This window comes from Magnolia sinica, chromosome 18 (genome assembly GCF_029962835.1).
Source record: "Magnolia sinica isolate HGM2019 chromosome 18, MsV1, whole genome shotgun sequence".
Lineage (NCBI taxonomy): Eukaryota > Viridiplantae > Streptophyta > Magnoliopsida > Magnoliales > Magnoliaceae > Magnolia > Magnolia sinica.
This window is the reverse complement of record NC_080590.1, coordinates 52,081,179-52,106,098: the sequence shown is the minus strand read 5'-3', so window position 1 is coordinate 52,106,098 and position 24,920 is coordinate 52,081,179. Positions and strand designations below refer to the sequence as shown.

Here is a 24,920-nt window from a genome sequence, read left to right as displayed (position 1 = left end):
TCCCGTGGTCAAGGGGTGTTACCATGTTAACATGTTAGTGGATGTTGCCCTGAACGTGGGGCCCACCTTGACGTATATATGTTTTGTATATCTATGCCGTCCATCAATTTTTACAGCCCATTTTTGGTCATGGTCTACAAAATTAAGCATATCCAAATCTCAAGTGGAACACACCATAGGAAATAGTGGCATTGAGTGCCTGCCATTAAAACTATACTAAGGCCCAATGTAATGTTTATTTGCCATCCAACATGTTGATAAGGTCACGGGACCGGGATGAAGGGAAAAAATGAATATAGCTTGATCCAAAACTTTTGTGGCCCACAGGATGTTTTTTGTGCTGGGCATTCAATCTTTGCAATTTGGTCAACTCAGATTTGGATCTACTTCATTTTGGGACCATGGCATAAAATGAGCTGTAAAAATTAATGGCCGACGTTGATGTACAACACGTATATCAAAGTGGGCCCTACGGTCAGCGCAGCATCCATTAACGTGTGAACCATTAATCCAACAAATCCTAAATGCCTCAAGCCACATCAAATGAAAAGCTATGTGACTCAAATCCATCATAAAACCCCTATCCGAGTTGAATGAAATTCAAGCCGGGTTGCAAACAATCAATGTGTATTTGAGTTAAGTTGAGGTCGGATTGCGTCAAGAGTTGGGTTTGAGTATTGATGGCTTCACGAGTTAGATTCAGGTTAGTCCCATCACCTCTCCTGGCAGGGTTAGGCTGCGTGTTGTGTCCTCTTAAGGCTAAAGCTAGACTTGGGTCGATCCTTAACCCAACTCAAACTATCTAAGTTTATCCAAGCTATCTATGAAACTCTTCATAGACAGGATCTCGCACTTGGAAACCATTGTTTGTCTTTATATTTGAAAATTAGGACGTGATTGGATTTCACAGCTAGATGGTATAACATAGTATTTTTTAATAAAATATACATTTCAGCTGGTTCGAATCCAAACATCAACACGTAGTCTGCTGGCGGCCCAAGTACGTCGTCGAACCATTTTGCATCGTCCATGCGTCTCGTCCGTTAGACTACAATGCAGGCCGTAGTGCATTGCTTTCATTGCAATACACTGTCATATCAGAGAGATTTTAAAAAAAAATAAAAAAAACCTTCTCATCCGGGTCGTTCAGCGAACCATTCCTTGATGCTACTCTCTCTTTTGCTTTTCTCCTGCTTCTCACAGCATCGGATGTGAGAGATCCTCCGGGTGGTTCAGTATGAGATATGTTATTCATTTTCTCATTTGGGGGTTGTTGGTAATCAGATTCACGGGGCACACATGGGAAAAACAATCACAAGGAGAAGGAAGAATTACTATCTCAGTTATTGAAAGTTCGACCCCCAATCAAAAGTAGCAGTTCTGGAACATTAAAACAATAGGTATGCTCCCAAAGAACCAATCTTCCAAAAAATCTCAATGGCAGAGATCCAATGCTTGTGATGGATGACCCGTTGATCGAAAGAAACCAATCAGTTTCATCTAATCCTTCTGCATAGAGAAGTCTTGTTCTGAAACTCAAGAGATTGCCGGAGGATTCCATGGCTTCTCCAAGGAGCAAGAGAGTGGAGACCTTGTCCAACGTGGATGGTCTCACAGATAATGGGAACAAGTCCCCAGAACTGCCAAGCATAGCTTCAATCCGTCAACAAAAGGCACTTCTTCTAAAGCTGGTGGTTGTGCATTGAAATTTGTAAGAGCTCTTGAAAATCAAGTCTCTTCTCTGAGAAGCAAGAGAGTGGATATCACACTGATTTTTGAGTTAAGGCATCTAGACGATGAGGATCACCGTACTTCATGACTGCAACTAGTGTAGCACAACCAAGACTCCACTCCCAAACATTGAGTGTGGAAATCCAAAATGTTGATGTATGCAAGTGTACTCTTACCCAAACAATATGAGTAATAACCACAATTTTCATGCCAACTTGCTACAATATTGCAAATACCGTGACGGGACAGTTTTGCATTACACTACAATACTATACGCGAATCCAAACAGGCCCATTAGATTGGTTGACGTATGATCCCTTTGTTTTTCGAAAAAAGACCATTGGATATTTTTCATTTATAAATGTCTAATAATTGTCCAGTGGACAGTTTAGCAATTTCTTAATAATTTCCAACTCCTTGCGTACCATCCATCAGAGTATGCAAAAATGTACGGAAGATTGGAAGTATTTATTGTGGTTAAAATGGTTTGTAATTGTATGATTACCTACAACTAGATCTGAGTCACCAGTCTCCTATCACGTGCACCGTACGTGGTCTCTATTCCCATATAACATCCTCTCGAAGTAGAGCTGGTGCTGCTACTATTAACCTAGGAAGCAATATGCTGAGAGCTTCCTTTCAAAAGCTCCGCCCCAACATCAAAACAAAGAAGAAAAAGAAGTCAGCCACTTCCCATACCATCTCCGAAACCAAGAAGAAGAAGGACAAAAAGCCAAATCAAGACGATCGCTTCCCTATCCAAACCCCATTTCTTCCCCAGGAATTTCAAGGAGTCGAAGAAGAAGAAGAAGAAATCGAAGAAGAAGCACCTGCTTTTGACATAAAATCATCAGCTTCTTCTAACATACACGGCGTCCAACCCTTAGGCAATCTCCTCCTCTCTCACTCTCCCTACAATTCCCGAAACCCCGGCCTTGGCAATCTCTCTTCCCTCCCTGATGACCTCCTCATCGACATCCTCTCCCTCCTGGGCCCCACCCAACTCGCCCAATTATCGATCGCCAGCAAAGCCCTCTATGTCTTCTCCAACCATGACCCCCTCTGGCGGGCCCTCGTCCTTGATAGCCTCCACAGTGGCTTCTCCTTCACCGGCTTGTGGAAATCTACCTACGTCTCGGCGTTCTATCCGTCTCTCTCCGGTCAGGCTTCCAAGGGAATCCAAGTTCGAGACTTCTATTCGGACTACCTCTTCCAGAGCTGGCTCTGCGCGAGCCTCGAGATGAAGCCAGAGTGGCTGGAAATTGATAACATTGAGCGTCGGTGTGGGATTTCAGTGGAGGAGTTTGTGTTGGGTTTCGAGGAGTTGAATAAGCCGGTGCTGTTGGAGGGGTGTTTGGAGAAGTGGGCCGCGGTTGAGAAGTGGGATTGGGACTACCTTGTTCGGGTTTGTGGGGATACTTCATTCTCGGTGGGGCCTGTTGAGATGAAACTGGGCGAGTACTTCCAGTATGCGGATTTGGTTAAGGAGGAACGACCGCTGTATCTGTTTGATCCCAAGTTCGCAGAGAAAGTTCCACAACTGGGCGCAGATTATGAGGTGCCTCCTTACTTCCGGGAGGATCTGTTTGCAGTTTTGGGGGTGGAGCGGCCGGATTACAGGTGGGCCATTATCGGCCCGACAGGGTCTGGCTCGAGCTTCCATGTGGACCCAAATTCGACTTCAGCTTGGAACGCAGTTATCCGGGGATCGAAGAAGTGGGTCTTGTTTCCACCAGACGTGGTCCCGCCAGGGGTGCATCCAAGCCCAGATGGAGCCGAGGTGGCATGCCCGGTTTCGATCATTGAGTGGTTTATGAATTTCTATGGGGCGACAAAGAAGTGGAAGAGGCGGCCCGTCGAGTGCGTTTGTAGGGCTGGGGAGGTGGTTTTTGTGCCAAATGGATGGTGGCATCTGGTGATCAATCTCGAGGATTCCATTGCCATTACTCAGAACTATGTTAGCAGGTATGGTTATTTATCCTGCTTGGCATTGCCAAATTAGTATACTTTGATTCCCACTATTATTTTATAGTTAGGGGTTGTTTGGCAACCTGGAATTAGGTATTTTCTTAATAATCCTATCCCAGGAATTGGAATCCTGAGAATTTCATTCTGTCAGCCTTGCTTGGCAACATGGAAGTGGAATCCAGTTCCCAGGTATTTGCAATATGAACTTTTGAGAGAGAATCAGAAATGGCTTAAAATCAGGAATTGATTACAGCCAAATTCCAGGTTACTAAACATGAAAATTGGTCCTGGAATTGGATGCCAATTCCAAAAGGGCAAATACCAAGCTGCCAAATGATCCATTAAGATAATATGTTTTATGATTTGATTATCGTGATTGGATAATTGGTAAGAACACATTCAATCCGATTGGGATCACGTGAAGAATGATTCAACTTGAATTCTGTTTGGTGATACTTGTAAATGAATTGTACGACGCAGAGAGTCATGCCATAGGATGCCACGATCATCAAATATTGATGCTTTTAAAAAACGTAATTCGTCATGCTCAGGTACTCAGACCGAACTTGGCAACCACTCCTTCATTAGCTGTGTTAGACTTGGATGTGAATTTTATGAAGGGACAGCCATAACATTATTGAGTACGGGACCTTTCTATGAAATCCTTGTTTTGGCATGAATATCGGCACTGAGCCAACTTCATACTAGTCCAAGTTAATTTCTGAGAATTATTTGAAAATATATGTTGCAAAAGAAAAGCAACTCACCAATAACAAAACAGGAAAAAAGAAATAAAACTGTGTGAAGAAGTTCAAGTAGGGAAGTGGGAAGTGCAACAGTGATGAGAAAATGTGGCTTGGGGTAAAATCTCATTGCTCATTCTACTTGAACTGCAGAATGTCAGTTCCAGAATAAAATGGTAGGTATTCCCCCTCCAAAGAACATATTTTAATCCTATTGTGGTTTTAATTAGAGAGTAGAAAGCCTTAATGCCCCTAAGTTTATCCATCCTGAGGAAGTTATTCTTGTTCTTCCGATTATGGGATTTTATTGAAGAAAGAAAAAGATACAAGATCAGTTATCAATTCAGGCAGTGGACAGTGATTACCAAAACATAATTCAATCTTGGGACTCCTTAGCTAGGACATGGATTTGGACTGGAGTTCATCACCTAGAAAGTTCTCAGTGGCAGTGGGTGTCCCCGCAGCCCAAGCAATGGCCCCTAAGTGAATCAACGAAAAGTGAGATGCCCACTTTGATTGCTGTCAAGTCCGCAAAATTAGATTCTTCACTCTCCATCACTTGACAGAGTGGAAAATACAAATGGGATGATGCCTTTGTTGTTGCTAACAACGCCTCCAATGTTGATGTTGCTTGGATGTCCCGTGGAGCATCTGTCAATACTTAACTTCCAAATGCCATAAGTGGTAGCTTTTGTTGCAAGGTATTCCATAATGGTAACGGTGGCCATAATAGCCACTGCTATAATCGTTACAATATGGGCCATTACGGGTCAATTTTTCCGTAACAGCCATTATGACCCATAACATGTAATGGTTACCACTGTTACCATTATGTAGCAGCCATTATGCAACCGTTTTGGGATATCTTGTTTGTTTGCCGGTCTTCTTTCCAGGATTCGATGAATCTTAAATAATAGCTCCTAATTTTGGTCACAGTTGATGCTCTCACGCCTTAAAAAACTCTGCAGTTGCCCCCAATTAATCAAACATGCCCTAATTATCTCTTTTATGCTTCAGGTGGGTGATATTCTTTTGTTTCTCTCCTTCCAAATACCCACATGATCACATGCAGAAATCTGTTCCAATGCATTGCTCTTCTTGGTTTAAGAGGCCGATTATCCAACCTTTCATAACTCATAAGGTCCTCCAGCAAACTTGGTTGAGCCCAAGATAAGTCAAGCATTCAAAAAAAGAATGATCAAATCTCTCAAGCTGACCCACACTGAAAGAGGATACGATCCACCTATTTTGCATCTTTCCAACATACAAAGCAACTGTTTGTTTTAGCAATGTTCCTTTTCCCCATGAAGGTGTTTTCTGGTCAATATTTGTTGGCCATTTTTGTCCAATAGGGCTTCAACACATGGGGGCTGCATGGGCTCCAAACCTTTGGGCACGGGGGCTTTTAGGAGGCTGGTCAAACACATAGCCTTAGATAATTTTTTATAGGAGAATATTCCTTTGCTGAAGGCTCCCAAATGATGTCATTGTTCTCTTTGGGGAGAACATGTTCTGTGTTCAAAATTATCAATGACTCTTCAAAATTTTGATTTCGGAGTTTTATAAGTTCCTCTTAAACACACTTCGAATAATCTTCCCTCCCAAGTCCCAACAATGCAGTTTTTGACAAGGATGTTCTTGGAGGAAAGACTGTAGAGTCTAGGGAACCTGGAAGCTAATGGTTTGTCCCAAATTGAAACATCCTTCCAACAATGAACCCTTTCCTGTTGGTGAGTTTGAATCTAATCCCGATAGAGTTCCACCCACGCCTCTCAAGGGTTGCTGAACATCCCAATCTGCTTCTTTTTAACCTTTTATAAAAAACCAACTGAATGATAACAATTAAAGAAAAAACTTGCAATTGTGGAGAACAACACCAAGCAAGAGGTACTTAGAGTAGAATGGTCAGCCATCTGAGGTGTTTAGCAGGTGGTCACAGTGTACATGTCCAGTATGCTGGAGTCTGTTCGAAGGTGGAGTTTCTCAGATTCCGCAAGGGTAGGGTTTATGAGGGAGAGGGATTCAGGAAACCTCGGGGATTTGCCTTTGTTTGGTTTGTGACATAGGAAGAAGTTGATTGCTATCAACTGAGTGAATTGTAAAATGCTTAGGGAGGAGCTGATAGAGGGGATTTGATGAAAACTGGAAGCACATCTCACAAGAATGGAATTGGGAAACAAAAAGGGATGTTGGGGAATTCCAAGTGAAGGGGATTGCTATTCACTAGCCCAATCACCACCCAACAAGGAAGGGGGAGGCATCCAAGCTTTCTCTCTCTCTATTCTCAACAGTTTCTCCAAACTCAAAACTATAGTCCAGTCAAAGACAAAGCATTTGTAGAACTCTTGCAACTAACCTCTAACTGATCTTGAGATTAGTGTGGCAATCACAACTGATCTTCAAGCAACATCAATCAACCTAACCAACCTCCTCAGCACCTAATTAACGAGTCAGGGATGCTATGGAAGCCATGCTGCTATGGGTGTCCTTGACTGGCCAAAGATTGGATGCAGTTTTTGAATTTTGAAGCCATAATGTTGAATTGGTGCCATATTTTTGTGTTCAAGGGTGAGGACAATGGAAATAGGCGGGAGAGCATAGCTTTCTTACTATCTTTGAATTTCTGCTAGATCTTGATCACCCTTTCATCAAGAAGCAGTGGATGTGGTTTATAATGGAGAGTTTGTTTCCGACAATAGCCAAATCTTCGATGACAGGTTCTTCAATTTACATGGCATCATTGGGGACTTAAGACCCTTTCCTTGATGGTGAGAGACCCGACATTTCGTGTGGAGCCAATCCAATAACTTGGCATCGTGGATTCCTAAACATGACGTTAAGAGGTTTGATAAATGATTTCAAAACTATGATGCTGCCATGTTTGATCATGATGCGGTGTACAATTATGTCATTTGTAAAATAATGCCATCTTCAAAAAAGAAAGATGGTTCTCCTGAATGTGTGTGTGATGTGTTATCGAAATGCAAAATATGTGGATCATCTTTTCCTTCATTGTTCCTTCGTGGGCAAGATGTGGGAGGGGTTTTTCAAGTTGTTTAGTGTGGATTGGGTGATTTCGGGCTCTATCGGTTCGTTCTTTGAGGCTTGGCATGGTGGAGGTGAAGGAAAGGTTGGGAAATATCAAATATGTATGGCGCATGGCGTTGTTAGCGGGTATTTGGTATATATGGCTAGAAAGAAACAATGGATGTTTAAGAAATAAGCAACATTTGGTGCCATCGATCTTTCGAAAGGTAATATCACTTGTCAAAGAGTGGGTCTTTGCGCCTAAGGGTGTGGTGCAACAGTTCCGTGAGAGTTGGGTTGAGTTGTAATTTCCTTTGTTTTGTTTTACTTTTTTGGCCGTAGCCTTTTTAATAAATTTATCATCGTTTAAAAAAAAGAAGACAGTCACTACCATTTTTTAAATGGTGCAAAACTAGCATAGGAGTACAACCCACTTACCCAAACTCTCTAAATTAGAGAAGTTGAAAGGGTGTATCCAAGAAAGTCTCAGGCTTGGTATTGATATCTTGGGCTAGGCCTGGGCCTCTCTGTTTAGGCCTGCTACGGGCCTAGGTTCTACTTAACAGGTTTGGCTTGGAGAGACCTTGGCCCAGCCTAAGCTCGGCAGGTTGACAGCTTTAGGCATACTTGAATTGTGCGCCATTTTTGCCTCCAGCGGACCACCAACCACTAGGAATGCAAGCCGTTTTGGATGGAGGGCCATGTTTGGCGGGAATAATTTCCTCTAGTTTAAGATCCACCCTTGGCTGGCAAAAATCCATTTTCCACCACCCATGGCCATCCTTCTAGTACAGCCATGTTGGTGATCCCAATGGTGGTTCATTAGAGGTAGAAATGGCTCATTGTTAAGTACATCCTTGGGGGCTTCTCTCTAGGTGTTCTTGGCGCATCTAGCTGTCCAAATGTGGGTCCACAGGGTCCACAATGAAAGGGGCTCCGCCATCCTCTCGATTGAAAATGAATGTTTGCACATGACTTGATTTCAATCAGAGGCTCCAAATGACCAAACAGTGGTCTCCTCAGTAATCACATGTATCAGTTGTCAAGCTTGATATGGTTGGGAAGAGAGGTAAGGAGGGAGGCAAGGGAGGAGCAGAGGAAGGCTGGGCCAGAAGGGAAACAAATTCCACCAAGGGAGGAATCAGCTTTTGGGGTGGGGGATGAGACATATAGTGATTTCTCTTCCAGGGGTATACCTTTATAGCAAAAAGAAAAAGCCATAGCCTGCATAGTGGAGAAAGATCAGTAGAAAATGGTAATGATTAAGCAGAGAATAGTGGAGGAGATGAGTGATAAAATGAAAGGAAGTTTGATTTGAACCGTGTTTAGCAAGCGCACATCTATAGAGGAGATTTCAAGTTGGTTCGCAGACGGTAAACACTCTAACCCCATAATGAAGCGTCTCAGGGATTGTCATGCATGCTTGGTCAATCAAGGAAGTCAAAAAAATTAAGCAGGGGTTGAAAGATTCTCTGAGGGTCCTCTTAAAAGGTTGCTATGCTGGGAGGTCTTTTCCATGGAGTCTTCACTTGCAATACGGGAAAAATTGCATGGTATCCTGATCCAGGCCTGGACCGCCTGGTGCTATGAAGTGTTGTGGTCCGTCAGCTCTTGTCCGGAGAATTGGAAGCAACGGACAACGTTTATGTATTTGACCATATTGGTTGATATTTCTGCTGTCATTGGTCAACAATACAATACCATCCCAAAATACAAAAAATCCAATGTATTGGTACATGCAGTATATATTGCGATATCTGCAATATTTACTGATATTTCCTGCGATATCCGTAATATTTAGTAATATCTACATTATTTCTGTGCTATTTCCCACTCTATCTTCCTCTTAATGATCTTATATTTCCCTTTGTATCTTCCCCTTAATTAACTTACTGAAATCGGTTTCTCTTCATTAATCTTCTCTACTTCACATCTCATTTTCTTTGTATCTTTCAATCATGGAAGTGACTTTTAATCACTTGTACTATAACTCCTTTGTCATGTATTCTTTCGCCGAAACTTCTGCCCTTTTACTTGCTTATTGATAGCTCTCTTATTACTCGAGTTGCTATTCGGTCTTCCTCTTTCCTCAAGTGCTTGCCATTGTTTCTCACAATTGGCCATCTGATGTACCACATTCCATCCCTTTGATTTGTGGGCCATTTGCTCCATAAGATCCTATTACTTCTAGTACCTTGTAGTCTACCCTTGTTGCACTGGTACTCATTAGAAGATGCTACTCAAACTTAGCACAATAGCACTCCTCTTTGTTATCCTCCAGGCTTCCCTAGAAGGATGTTTGTTTGTCTCTTCTTTTGATAACATTCTACAGACAAAAATGAGTTTGGATCAGCGAGACAAAAGCACTCTTTAAATCTTCTTGTTGTTCTTCTTCAAGCTTTTGAAATCCCCAATATCATTCCCACTCTCTTAACAAAATACGAAAGTAGTGAATCAAATATGAATTTTGGTCTCAAGGACCCTTAACTTACCTCTAGATACAAAAAGAAAGAATAGAATTTAAAAAAATTAAAAAAATGATTTAAAAAAATATACATGTCAAAAAATATACGTCCTTTTTTTACTAAATTGTATCATAATATTCATGATCAAGTTGTACTGTTTGAATCCAGATCATATGATTTGATATGATTTTGATTCAATTGAACATTCATAAATTGATTCAATTACATTGTTCATTCACTTGAAGGGTGTGGATTAGCTTCCTTAGGATGTTCAAAATTTCGTGGGTGATGCCAGAATCAGTTGGTGATCTTCTTTTGGTTTGGCACGGTGTTGCGCTTGGGAAACAAGAAAGGGTCATTTGGAGATTGGTTTCGATGGCTGCCCTCTGGGCTATTTGGGGGGAAAGGAATGGAAGATGTTTTTGAAATGTGAGTAGTGCGACGGTGGAGGTCTTTAGTCTAAGCTCCATGTAGTGGAATAGACCTCTTTTATTAAAGCTCTAGAGGATTGTAATTTTTTTTTTTTTTTTATCCCTTCTTTGGGTTAGTCTTTTGTGCCTTCTCAACACTTTTCTTTAATAAATTAATGTCACCTTTCAAAAGAAAAAAAATCGTGTGCTTTTAATCACATTGGTTGTTGGAGTTGTCAGTCAGTTCGCGCATGCTCCTAGGATGGGTCATTTAGATTGTGTATTGGACCCTAAGGTATTTGATGAGTTCTCTTGTTAGGGGTATTGTTTACTCCAACAATGGTTATCTATACTGTATGTAAACTAGCAGCATTTGACTAATTTTACCCGCACAATTAGTTTCTCTTGGGCAGAGAACTTAAATATTTAGGAGCCATGGGAAGACATTTTAAAAGAAGTTAGGGGTATTTTGGGAGCTAAAAGATGCAACTGCTGTCCAACGCATAGTTTAGGTGCCAACGCACAGTTTAGATTTCACCCACAAAAGCCACTAAACGGCTGGGATTCACTCGCAAGAAACTGCAGTGGAAGCATTTGTCAATTTTATCCCTACAATAACATCAACAAGATATGTAAGCTTTGGTTTTTACAATCATTTTTGCCCTTTCCAATCCCTCCTACAAGTAGCCTGAACCCATCTCTTCTCTTTGTGTGTAGCTCGCACAAGCGTCTTAGTAGGAGTGTGTGCGATAAAGGCTTTATGAGGTACACTGTGATAACTGTGTGACATCCACTCCATACATTTGTTGTGTCAGCTCGTGTTAGGATGTCAGCCCAAAAATGAGGTAGATTGGAGACTCTAGTGGGCCACAACATAGGAAAAAGTGAGGATGGACTGCCCACCATTGAAACCATTATGCACCTTCCTCTTTTTTTTTTTCCTCTTTGCGTGTAGTCCACACATTTCCCTCCATTTCTCTCTCCTTTTTCTCCCCTATCCGTTCTCTACATGCGTTGCACATGCCACACCCCCCTAATATTATGTATAGATAAACTTACAATGATGTAGATTGGATTATGCATAAGTCTAATCAGGGATTGAATATTGGCTATTGCATGGTGGGAGGCGGTTATTTGGTTAAATGAAAAAGTTCAAAAGAAAAGAAAAGAAAAAAAAAAAAAAAAAAAAAAACCAAGTCAATTGTAGGGTTCAAGTGCAAAGGCAAAAATATAGCCATGGTGGATGGAGCATGTGGGATTATGTGGTTAAAAATTCTGCATGGAGAATATTATATTGAGGTGCAACTTCCCATGAAGCTTGATTGCAATAATATGGCTGCAATACACTGCTGTTATGGTCCAATATATTATAAAAGGGCCAAGCACATTTTATAAGGAGAAGGTGACATGTAATGTGGTATACTGGTATGTTTACCTTATCAGTGTAGGTTAGTGATGTTGGATGGAGCATGTGAGATGATGTGGTTAAAAATTCTGCTTAGAGAATAGGATATTGAGGTGCAACTTCCATGAAGATTTATTGCAATAATATGGCTGCGGTACTTTGCTATTGTAGTCCATTATATTATGAAAGGGCCAAACACATTGAAATTGATTAATATAAGGAGAAGGTGACATGTAATGTGGTATGTACACCTTATCAGTGGTTGATGGATCAACTGGCAGATTTTCTTATGCAAACTAGAATGAGAAGAAGTGGGGAATAATATGGCTGCGTTACATTGCTATTGTAGTTCATTATATTATGAAAGGGCCAAACGCATTGAAATTGATTAATATAAGGAGAAGCTGACATGTAATGTGGTAACCTTATCAGTGGTTGATGGATCAACTGGCAGATTTTCTTATGCAAACTAGAATGAGAAGAAGTGGGGAACACAGGCATAGGCCCAAGCTTCTATCCAAGAGCAAACATGTATCCAAAGTAGCCCAAAACAGAGGCGAAACGGACCCGACAATCTAACTATGGTTTCAGGAAAACCTGTCCCAACTTGTTGGAGAAGAGGGGTTGTGCATCAGGTTTTGAGGATGAAACAAGGTTCACATCAGCTGCTGATGTCATCATGAGTTGGGCCTTTTGGCCTGAATGTGTATGCACAAGGCTCAAATCAGCTGCTGATGTTAGCATGACTTCAGGCCTTTTGGCTTGAATAATGTGTATGCACAGGGCTCACATCAGCTACTGATGTCGGCATGCTTACATCAGCTATTGATGTTGTCATGACGTCAGAACTTTTGGTCTGAATCCTTTGGGAAGTCCAAAGCATGTGACTTGTATAGCTTTACATGGAATTTTTTAGCGACTGCTGAGTTTTGCTATTCCTTTAACTACAGGATATGGCACGTGCAATGCACGTGGAGACAGGAAGGGAGAAAGAAAAAAGGCATAGAGGAGGAGGAAAAGGTGTGGGCTACACTTACACACATAGAGAGAAAGAGCAAAGAGTGCCCATCCTCACTCTTTCCCGTGCTGTGGCCCACTCGAGTCTTCGATCCACCTCGTCTTTGGGTTGACATCCTAACATGAGCCGATGCAACAAATGTATGAAGCGGATGTACAATCATCATGGTGGGCCCACATAGCCTTTGTTGCACGGGTTCTAAAGTAATATGCTTTATGCGGGCTACACGCAAAGAGTAGAGATGAGTGCAGGTTACTTGTAGGAAGAAATTGAAAGGAATGACAAAAATGCCCTTAAAAAATCAAAGCTTACATGTGTTCGTATACCATTGCAGGGGTAAAATTGTCCAAACAATGGTCACGGGTAAAATTTTAAGTTGTTTAAAGGCTTTTTGTGGGTAAAATGTGAACCATATCTTGGACAACAACCACATTTTCCAGTTCCCAATATACTTATGACTTTTTTAAATTGTCTTCCCATGCCCTTTGAATATTCAATGTTCTCCACCCTATGGAAATTAATTGTGGGGGTAAAATTGTCCCCCGCTATTCGCGGTATATATAGTATAGATTGTTTTTTGAATGTTAGCCTTGTTGTTCTTCAAAAGTCTTTGAATAAATTTGGATAGTGGAGATTTTATGAAAGCAAGAGCTGAGATTTAAAGTAGATTTTAGGTTTATTTGGGACTATTAGGGAACTTATATAGGACCACTCAAAAAATAAATTAGAAAACTTAGCTAGACCTGTTTTCAGGCATATGGTGGAATGGCTATTATTTTCCTTTTTTTTTTTCTCACCCTTGTTTGACTTCGTTGATGACTTGAAAATGTTGAAATATATTGGGTTTTGGGTTTTAACCTGGGTATTTAATTTAAGTTGTGATCTTCTCTCCATCATGACACTGTTGCATGTGGTGCTGGTATGTACTTATTGTTATTGTTGCTGAGATTCATTCTAAGTGCTTAAAATTGCATTATTGGTTGACAAGATTCATCCCAGGTGCTGAAAACTACATCAGAGGATAGGATGGGTTGCTGGAATTTTAGCTAGCGTTGCTGGGAATTTAAGTATAATTGCTTGCAATCTGTTTCATGGGCTGGAATTTCAAATTTTTTGATGGCACTCATCTCCAGCTGCTGGACTTATCCATGGGTGTTGGAAATTTCTCTCTTTGATTCTTGTTGAAAATTTTGAGAAATATTTGTATTCAAGGATAGAAATTGTTCCAGCTCAATTAGTTTGTGGTTCTAGTGCTGGTCATTTCCTTCTTCGTACCTTAGCCTACCTTTATGCACTGGCAAGCCTGCAAAGCATCTGTTGGACAAGGTTATTGAAAGAGTTGAAAGGAAATTGTTGAGGTGAAAGCCGGCACCTCTCATTGGGAGGAAGATTGACGTTTATCAAAGTAGCATTATCGGACTTTCTGTTTTACTTTATTTCCCTTTTTAAGTGTCTAAAGGCTTTGTTGGACAGGTTGGAGAATCTTAAGGTGTGACTTTTTGTGGCAAGGTGCAGAAAAGAAGCAAAAGTTTCATCAGTTGAAGTGGGATGAGGTGTGCAAGTCTTATGAGGAGGGGGGAGCAGGTATAAGGAAGTTGGAGGTTATGAATTTAGTATTGCTAAGAAAATGGTTATGGAGATTTGGTACGGGAAAGATTCATCCTTTTATAAGGCTTTGGTGTTGGGGAAGGCGGTTATCAGGATGGGACCAAGTTCAAGGAGGGGTTGATTCTATTTAGGAGATGAAAAGAGGATTCACTTTTGGGAAGATGTATGGACGGGTGAGAGGGTGCTTCAAGACGACTATCCGATTTTAGCTAGATTATTTCCAAATGCGAACACTCTCATTGCTTAGTGCTATTCAATTTCAGGTAATGGGATGGTGTGGTCTCTATGTCGGAGGAATTTGTTGGAGGGGCAAGATGATGAGTTCATTCATCTATTGGAGCAGCTTCATAGTATTTATCCTTCTTCATGAGTTAGGTGAGTTGGTGTGGAATAAAGAGAAGTCCGGTAAGTTCTTGGTCAATTCTTTCTACGTATTGATTCTCAGGTTATCTTTCGGAGAACATAGTGGGTAGTGGGTACAATGGTTTCATGTGGCACTATGGGGCTCCCCCTAAGGTAGCAACTTTTGCGTGGCCGACAAGAAGAATTGAGGTGCTCATAGTTGATAATCTTTGGTGATCACTAATTTTTGCATGTCGGTTGATCATGTCTTTATTCACTGTCCCTTTGCTAGTGAGATGTGAGAGAGGTTCTTGGAGACCTTTGAGGTGTTGTGGGTGACGCCAGGAGCCATTGGGTCTCTTTTTGTGCTAGTATGGGGGTGGAATTGGGAAGAAAGGGAGCCTTAAAAAAAAAAAAGAATTGGGAGGAGGATGCTTTGGAGGCTATCCCTATTGGCAGGCATTTGGGCATTATGCGGAGAGATGATGAGGACATGGATGACCAGATGCTAAAGGATTGGGCTAATATATTTGTTGAGTATTAGAATGAATTAGATTGTGGAAAGGGGCACAAATCCTTTCCATGATGGAAAAATCGATAGATCCGTCAATGAACCACATAAAGTGGCACCATTGGCATTTATGGTCCACAAGTGGGGTGTGTGATCTAGGCCATCAATTTGGAGACCTTTGATTATTCATTGGTTATTTTTTTTTTTTTTAATTTTTTCTTTTTCTTTGGGTGTGTTTGGATTTTTGTGCTAGGGTTTGACATAAACCATGTGAGTGACGAATCTCGTCTGTTGGCTATTAGTATTAGCTGATTCTGCCATTGTTTCTTTGTGTGAAGTTCCTATTCTACAATCATTGCCGTGTAGTGGTAAGGGCTGTGGTGCACAGGGATTGGATAAGTAAATCATAGATCCAATAGAAGAGAGATTTACCACATTAGAGAGGCAAATGTAGACCATCTCCCAACTGCTCGCTACAATATTGGCAAGGAATGAACCACAGACTCGGGAAGATGATGATGATGAGTCGTGTGGGAGTGATATTAACTCGTTCCATCGTAAGGTTCTGTTTGTTGAGCCACAACGAGTCGAAAGGAGGGATCATTATGATCGAAGTCAAGGGTTGGAAGTGAAGGTGAAGTCCTATGAATATCATGGTAGTTCGCGTGAGGACGATTTTCTGGATTGGATTGAAGCAATGGAAATGATCTTTGATTACAAAGATGTGGAAGAAGCAAAAAAAAAAAAAAGATAAAAAAAAGGATAAAATCTCCATGAAGTTGAAAGGGAGAACTTCAGTGTGGTAGAAATAGGTTAAGGCCACCCAAGAAAGGCGTGGAAAGTCTAAGGTGAAAACATGGGAGAAGACGGAGTCTCTCATGAAGGAGGCCTTTTTACCCATATACTGTGCAGTCTCTCGTCCATCAATTACAATATCTAGCAAGGGGATTGGATTGTAGAGGAGTACGCGGAAGAGTTCCATCATTCGGTGGCTTGGGATAATTTATTCAAGATCGAGTTGTAATTGGTCTCATGTTTCATGGATGGGTTGCGACATACTATTGTAGATTAGTTAGGAATTCAACTGGTGTTTACAGTTACAGAGGCATGTAGGTAAGCTTCCTTCATTGAAAAGAGGAATAAGGTTAAGTATGGTCACATGGAAGTTTCTAATCGATTCAATGATATTTGGGGTGGTAGAAGTAAACCTATGGGAGGCTTGAGCCGGCAAAAAATGCTACTTCGGCGTTTGAGTCACAAGTTCTAAATGACGGGGCAACCAGATGGACAAGTCAGAAAAAACATCCGGTGCTACAAATGTGATGAAGTTGAGCATATTTCCTCCGAATGTAGGAAGCGACAAGTCATTTTGTTTGGTTCCAAACAGGAAGTTGACGATGAGGGTGAAACTACAATGGGAATGATTATTGCAGATTATGATATTGGCATTAGAGATGACAGGATATATGGTGGTGGTTCGGAGACAATGATTTGAAAGGCTTTTTTTTTTTTTTTTTGCACTCAAGTTGCCCGTAGAAGATGATTGGTTGTAGACTAATTTCTTCTACATGAGCTATACAGTGAATGATAAAATATATGGAGTAATTGTTGACGGCGATAATTGTGAAATGTCATCTTGGAAGAGGTTGTAGAAAAGCTCCAGTTGAAGACCAAGAGACATTTGATTCTATACATACTTGCTTAGTTTAAGCAAGGAAATGAGGAAAAGGTTTCCCGTTGCCGTTTAGTTTTATTCACTATTGACAAAACCTATTATGACAATGTGTAGTGAGACATAGTCCAAGGGATGGACGTGAGCCTCATATTGTCAGGCCGATCGTGGCAGTACGATCGGCAGACCATTCTTGATGGTTGGAAAAATACATACACCGTCATGAAAGATGATAAAAAATAGTTTTGAAACCCATGTGAAACCTGTAACTACGGGAGGCATCGGTCTTCTGTCCTGTGCAAAGTTTTTGGAGGAAATTGAGGGCCATGATGTGGTTTATATGTTGATTGGAAAAACATTGCTTGAGTTGCAACCCCTATGAGTTGGTAATGCAGGGGCACACTCGGGGCGGGTGGTCTGTGTGAGGCGGAACCCATGTGATGTGGGGCCCACGAGGGGGGTTCGGATGAGAACCTAACCCATGAGATGTGGGGCCTGGGCTATGAGATAAAGGGATTGATTCGCCATGTTCTATCAGTTCGAGCTTTTAGAGCAAGTGGTTAGTTATCCCACATCAAATTGGTATTAGAGCAGGAGGTCTCGTGTTTAAGACTCCTCACCAGGAGTGATTAATGCAGAGGCATTTTCACATTGGGCTCGAGTGGGTGGCCTGTGGGATGCTGGGCACACTTGGGGTGAGCGGCCCGGTGAGGTGGAAACCATGTGATGTTGGGGCCCACGAGGGGGGTTCGGTCGTGGACCTAACCATGAGATGTGGGGCCTGAGTTATCAGATAAAGGGATTGATTTGCCATGCTCTATTTGTTCGAGCTTTTAGAGCAAGTGGTTAGTTGTCCTGCATCAGTTGGTGAATATAAAAATATATTCTTGAACGAGCTTCTTTTGAGATTACCGCTGATGTGGGATATCTAACATTGCATTGACTTGGTGCTAGAGTCGAGTTTACCTAATATGGCAACCTACACAATGTGCCCGAAAAAGCATGATGAGTTGAAATTGTAAGTCACCGAGTTAGTTAATAGAAAATGGGTACATTAGAGAGAGTATGAGCACATGTATAGTTTTGGCTCTAGTAGCTCCTAAAAGGATGGTCGCAGAGGATGCGTTGATAGTAGGGCATTCAACAAGATCACCATAAAATATCGGTTTTCGATACCCCGATTGGATGACATGTTTGATATGCTTTTGGGGGCGAAGATCTTTTATAAAATAGACCAACGGAGTAGATATCATCAGATTTGGATCCACCTGGGTGATGAGTGGAAGACTGCGTTCGAGACATGGGAGGGATTGTGTGAATGGTTGGTAATTCCATTTGGTTTCTCTAACGCATGAAGCATGTTAATCAGGGTGATGAGCCAGGTGCTATGACCCCACATTGGAAAGTTCATAATGGTATATTTTGATGACATTCTAATCTACAGTCTGGATATGCATACCCATATGTATCATAGTGCATGTAACACTTTGAGACATGAAAAGTCATATGCTAATAAAAAAAAAAGTTTAGAAACAGATTGGGTTGTGTTCTTTGGCTATGTGGTGGGTGGACAAGGAGAAAGTCTGGGTGGTGCAGGAATGGCCCATGCCTAAGACAATACATAACTCGTAGAGTTTTCTTGGATTGGCTAGTTTTTACTGCATATTCATTAAAAAGTTTAGTAAATTGGCAGCTCCTTGGACAGATTACTTGAAGAAAAGATAGTTTTGGTGGTCAACAACAACACAAAAAGTTCTATGGTCATGAAGAAGACGTTGACAGAGGCACATGTTTTAGCTTTGATAAGGTGTTTCAGGTAGATTGTGACATGTCCTACGTTAACATTGGTCGGTACTCGGCCAAGATGGCTGGCCAATAACTTTTTTCAATGAGAAGCTAAGTGGTCCAAGGGTGTGTTACTCTATATATGATGTGGAATTCTATATGATTGTACAGGCTTTGTCATTGGAGGCATTACTTGGTGCAACATGAGTTTGTATGATTCTTTGATCACGATGCTTTAAAATATTTCAATGGGCAACAAGAAGTTGATCGGTGGCATGCGAAATGGGTATGTTATAGAAATTCATTTTCGAGTCATTCTCACCTACGCACGTGCGCACCTTTGCACAGGTGTCATGGGTGTCTAATTTGAATGGTCCATGTGATGTGGAATCCCATGATACCTTAAGGGACAAATTTTAACCTTGATCTAAAATTCTGGTGGGCCATAGCAAAGAGAAATGCAAATCAAGGGAGGAAACTGTTTTCATTTTTCATGGCCCACCAAAGTTTTGGATCAAAGTAAAAATTGGGCTCAGGGGTTTCATGAGGTGTTGCTTCATGTGGACCATTCAGATTTTGGAGTCACATCACGTATGATGAGTTCTCAAAAAAGTTTGCATGAGTTCCGTGTGAACTGGTGCGCTGCTGAGCATTCGGATTATATATATATATATATATATATATATATATATATATATATATATATATATATATATATATATATATATATATATATATATATATATTGGTGACCGGGATATTGGGCAGATTTGGGCCAGAATGGAAAGCGGGCAGCAAAGAGACTATACTTTACAAGATGGTTTCCTCATTCAGGGTACAAGATTGCGTGTCTTGGATTGTTCTTTTTGAGAGAAGCTATAGGCAGAGATTCATGTAGGGTCATTATTAGTGCATGAGGGTCGAGATTGAGCTCTCGCGTTGATTAAGGAAAAGTTCTATTGGCTACTCTTGAGGAGAAATGTGGCCAAGTATGTGGAGAAGTGTCGGATATGTCGGACAACTAAAGGGCATGCATAGAATGCATGATTATATATGTCATTACCTATTCTTCAGGCACCATGGGTGGATGTGAGCATGGATTTCATATTGGGGTTATTGTTACACAACGTGGTAACAATTATATTTTTATTATTGTGGATCAATTTTCTAGAATATCTAACTTTGTTTCATGCAGGAAAACTAGTGATGCATCCTACATTGCAAGATTATATTTTCGGGTGGTAGTGAAGCCGCATGGGGTGCCAAAGATTATATTACCTTGGACTGATAGCAGGTTTGTCAATCATTTTTGTTTGACAATATGCAAACAGTAGGGCACTTTTTTATCCTTACCGTAGTGCATATCATCCACAAACTGATAGGCGAACTGAGGTAGTAAACTGGAGTTTGGGCAACTTGTTATGTACATTGGTATGCGAAAAGCTCAAATAGCAGGACTTAACTTTACCACATACAGACTTTGCATATAATTGGGTGAAGAACAGGATTACTCGGAAGAGCCCATTTGAAGTGGTCTATGGTGCTAACCTTTCGAACGTGGTTGATCTTATACTAGTTCCCAACATGACTAAAGGTGCCAGATGATATTGATGAATCGATGGCGCAGATTCGACAGGTGCATGGACAAACTTGCAAGTGGATTGAAGCAAGTAATGCAAGTTACAAGCAAGCTGCAGATAAACGGCTTGGGAGGTTGTTTTTTAAGAGGGAGATCTAGTGTGGGTACATGCGGAAATAAAGATTTGTGGCTGCCACATACAATAAGTTGAACCAGAAAAGGATTGGCCTGTGAAAGATCTTGAAGCAGATTAACAGCAATGCCTAACACATTAGGTTACCACATGGGTTAAACACTTTTAATGTGTTCAATGTTGTGGATCTCACACTATATAGAGCAGCGGACAATGGACAACGGATTCGACTCGAGGTCGAGTCCTTTCCAACCCGGGGAAGATGACGAGGGCATGGATGACCAGATGCTAATGGGTCAGGCTGATATTCTTGTTGAGGAGTATTGGGATGAAGTAGATTGTGGAAAGGGGCACAAATCCCTTCTATAATGGGATAGATGCATAGATTTGTAAATGAACCACATATAGTGGCACCATTAGCACACATTTTTTTTCAAAAGGCAACACTACTAGGGATTGAACCTTGGATCACTCACACACTACACCATCTCTACCAGCTCATCTAACGAGTGGGAGCACCGATATCAAACTTTGTAGTCTGTATGATGTTCCTTTGGTGGAACATCTCAAAAAAAAAAAAAGAAAAAAAAAAGATGTTCCTTTGGTGGCATTTACTTTTAATTACGAATTGTACATTATTTTTGGATGAGTTATGGTTATTTTGCTTTATTTATGTTTCACTCAAGTAGATAGGGGTATTTAAGTCCCTTTTCTTTAGGGTTAACTTCTGTCACAAGGCTGCTCCTTTTTAGTCCCTATCTCAGAGTTTGAAGGTGCTGAATGTTTGAAAGATTTTAGGCTCAATAACCTTATCGGTAGCCCTATAAAATCATTGCCAAGATTCAGAGCCAAAGGTTGAGGGTAGTGCTTCCTAAGGTTATTTCTCCTTTCCAAAGTGCCTTCATTTTTTGTAGGTAGATCCTTGATAGTGCTCTTATTGCCCACGAGTGCCTTGACTTGTGTCATAGGGCTGGTAGGCAAGGAGTGCTTTGTAAGCTGGACCTTGAAAATGCATATGATCATTGTTGATTGGTCCTTGATTATATGTTGGCCTGGCTAGGATGTGGGGCCAAGTGGAGACATTGGATCCAAGCCTGTGTCTTATCCGCAAGGTTCTTGGTTCTTATTAATAGTTCTCTACTTGGCTTTTCAAAGCCTCGGGGGGTCTCCATTAGGGGGACCTTTCTTGCTTCTTGTTTGTAGTGGTTTTTGAAGCCTTGTAGGATGTGGATCAAGGGTCAATCCATGGGTCTATTTCAGGGCATTCAGGTTGAAAATGTTCCTTAATGCGTTAGCCACCTCCAATTCGCAGATGATACCCTTCTTTTTTACGAGGCTGATGAGTTCATGGTGGACAATCTTAGTAAGATTATCAGATGTTTTGAAGTTGTGTTGAGGCTTAGCATTAACCCTGCTAAAAGTGAGTTTCTTGCCTAAGGAGTTCTCTCGATTGGCTGGCATTGTCGCCTACTGGACTGGGCCTCTCCCTTCTTAACTTGGCCTTTCTTTTAGTGTCAACAAGCCCGTGAAACATCTGTGAGACAAGGTGATTGAGAGAATGGAGATGAAGCCTTCATCGTGGAAGAGTAGACTCCTGTCCCTTGGGGGTAGAATTACCTTAAGATGGCCTTATCCAATCTCTCTCTCTCTCTCTCTCTATTTTATGTCATTGTTTTCGTGTCTTAAGTTTGTTCTTAAGAGGATTGATAGGCTTAAAAGGGACTTTGATGAGGACATCCGAGCATCATACTAAAGGGGGAGGGTTGAGCCAGTCTCCTTATAGCTAGATGACCATCACGTGGGACCCACTTGGCCCAATTCACATTCCTAGCCACGTTGAAGACCTCGCGTGCATGTTTGTGCATCTTTTAAGACCCCACACTGGGAAGATGCAGGTGGGCTGCATGCATGTAGGAGCTTGATGGATACGATGATCGGGCCGTTTGATCATCATCATTAGACATCTTGATCATGGACCCCCATGGGCCACGAAATGGTTTAGTTGTTTAGATTATTTATATGCTTCGTTATTTTTTATATAACTTATATTTGTGTTGACATTAGGGAGTTAGGAACAACTTTAAATTTATTAAGCGTATTTACGTTGAGAATCTTATTTGAGAGCGCTTTTTTGTAAAAGGTCTTTTCTGAGACTATAAAAGATAAAAGAGGGTGTGTGGAGCCCTAATGCCATTATTTCGGAAAAAAACCAGTGTTTGCTCTTCTTCATGTGATTTGAAGAATATTCTATGTGATTTGGAGCTTGGGTGTGGTGTGATTCCACTCCCCATTCAACGGAGGTGCGAGGCTTCCATCTATCATCATCATTCTCTCTTCATTTCTATCCAAAAGAGGTATTTTCTCAAAACCTTCATCTCTCTTCTTCATTTCCTATTCAAAACCATTCAAATCATCTTTTTCTTCAACTTTCCATAATCCAACTTCAAACTCAATCGAAATTAACCATTGAGGACCCCAAATCCCAAACTTTCCTTCATCCAAAACCTTAATTCCCCTCTACCAATACCTAAATTCATCAATCCCTTTAACCAATTTACCCAGTTTATTCCTAATTTCATCTTTTCCTCAAATTCTAAAAAAACCGTAATTCCAAAATTCCCAAGTCCCATGAACCATAATTTTTCAAATTTTAGATTATCCCCTTCCCTAACCCTAATCATAGAACTTACAAGTCAACCCCTTGAGTGTGGAACATGCCTATGCTAAATTGGAAGTTCTATCCTTCCATCGGGCCTAGTTTTAATTAATTTATGTGATTTTTTAGCATGCAAGCATGTGATTTAGGTTAAATCGGATTTTATTTCTTATTATTTACTTTTAATTAGGTGGTGGGTTAGCATCTTTTGTTAATTGAATTACTTTATGGACTCTTTCATAATCTCCCTATTGCATGCTAGGATTAAATTATGTGTCCTGCATCAGACTTCCTTTGGCAAGGTGGAGCGTCTAAGGGTAAATTCCAGTAAATTCCATCTTTGTTGAAGTGGAGGGAAGTGTGCAAACCTTATGCTGATGGGGGTTCGGGTGTTAGATGGCTCGATGTCGTTAATTTAGAGTTGCCGAGGAGGTGAGTTTGGAGATTCAGAGTGAGTCCAGTTTGTGGAGGACCATCATCGTTAGTAAATATGACTCATCTATCATGGGTTGGTGGGGCAAGGATTCTTTTCTCTATTAAGTGTCATTCCCTTCCAGTTTGCGAGTAAAGTGTTCGTTGGTATGGGTTTTGTTGTTGGGGATGGTACTGAGGTTAGATTTTATGAAGATGTTTGGTGTGGGGAGTCCTTACTCCGATTGTTCTTCTTTGGCCAGTCTTTCTTCCGTTGATGATGTTACTGTTGCTTGCTTCTTCTTTTTTTTGGGTTTAGGTTGTAGGGGTGTGTGGGTCCCTTGCCGTCGGAATTTATCAGATTCAGAGATTGATGACATGGTGCAACTTTTATCTCCTTTACTGGGCATCCAACTTTCTTCAGGTGTGAAATATTCATCGTATTGGTGGAAAGATAAATCGGGAATATTCTCAGTGAGGTCTTATTCTCACTCGTCCCAGTTTGAGAATCGTAGCTGTAGAATCACACTAGCCCTGTCTAGTCCTACGATGCCCCTTCTAAAGTTTCGCCCTTCGTTTAGCTTGCCAGTAAGAATATGATTCTTATTATTAACAATTTTCATAGGTGGGCTATGATGCTATTAAATGTTTCTCATTTGCCCCAAAGATGTCGGTGGATCATTTGCTCATCTGCTGCTCCTTTGCTAGGGATGTTTGTGTTAGAGTAATAAAGTCCCTTGATATACATTGATACACCACACTCTGATAGCTTAAGCTTTTGGAGTGAATGGTTGTTTGACATGGTATCAAAGCGGAAGATCCTATGTTCGAATCTCGAGAGCAGCAAATATGCCTCGCTAATATATTATTCTCCCACGGGGGGTCAGGAAAATCAGGTCCGGCCCAGGGACCAGGAAATTAAGCCCGGCCTATTTATGGTGTGAGTGTCCCTCCACCTTCGTCAATATGTTCCCGTGTGGAGTTCACACCTCGCACGTGCAGGGGGGTGTTGGAGTCCCTTGATATACATTGATACGCCACACTTTGATAGCTTAAGCTTTTGGAGTGAATGGTTGTTTGACATGGTATCAGAGCGGAAGGTCCTATGTTCGAATCTCGAGAGCAGCAAATATGCCTCGCTAATATTTTATTCTCCCACTAGGGGTCAGGAAAAATCAGGTCCGGCCTAGGGACCGGGAAATCAAGCCCGGCCTATTTATGGTGTGAGTGTCCCTCCACCCTTCTCAGTATGTTCCCGTGCGGAGTTCCCACCCCGCACGTGCGGGCGGGTGTTAGAGTAATAAAGTCCCTTGATCAGGGTGTCCCAAAACGGTTACGTATTGGCCGTAACGGCCGATACGTAACGGTAACGGTGGTACCCGTTACGCGGGCCGTTACGGGCCCGTTACGGGCGTAACGGCCGTTACTGACCCGTAACGGCTGTTACGGGCCTTGG

At 41.4% G+C, this 24,920-nt stretch overlaps 1 protein-coding gene and 1 long non-coding RNA gene across 4 annotated transcripts in view; both read left to right on the top strand.

Annotated features, from left to right (window-relative positions):
• The first annotated feature begins 2,239 nt into the window (after positions 1-2,239).
• LOC131234050 (arginine-specific demethylase JMJ22) overlaps positions 2,240-24,920 on the top strand; it is a 32,975-nt gene continuing 10,294 nt past the window's right edge. Inside the window, exons 1-2 of one of the 3 annotated variants that reach the window (XM_058231021.1) lie at positions 2,240-3,696; positions 4,180-4,250. In XM_058231021.1, the coding sequence (XP_058087004.1) occupies positions 2,354-3,696; positions 4,180-4,250 (1,414 nt within the window). In that variant the 5' untranslated portion in view covers positions 2,240-2,353. Of the gene's footprint in view, positions 3,697-4,179; positions 4,251-19,880; positions 19,980-24,920 lie in introns of all 3 variants that reach the window. The other 2 variants (XM_058231018.1, XM_058231020.1) reach the window with 2 other exon arrangements.
• Positions 11,736-15,996, top strand: LOC131234051 (uncharacterized). Its single transcript, XR_009165471.1, has 2 exons — positions 11,736-14,548; positions 14,639-15,996. It is a non-coding gene; the product is annotated as an uncharacterized LOC131234051 (long non-coding RNA).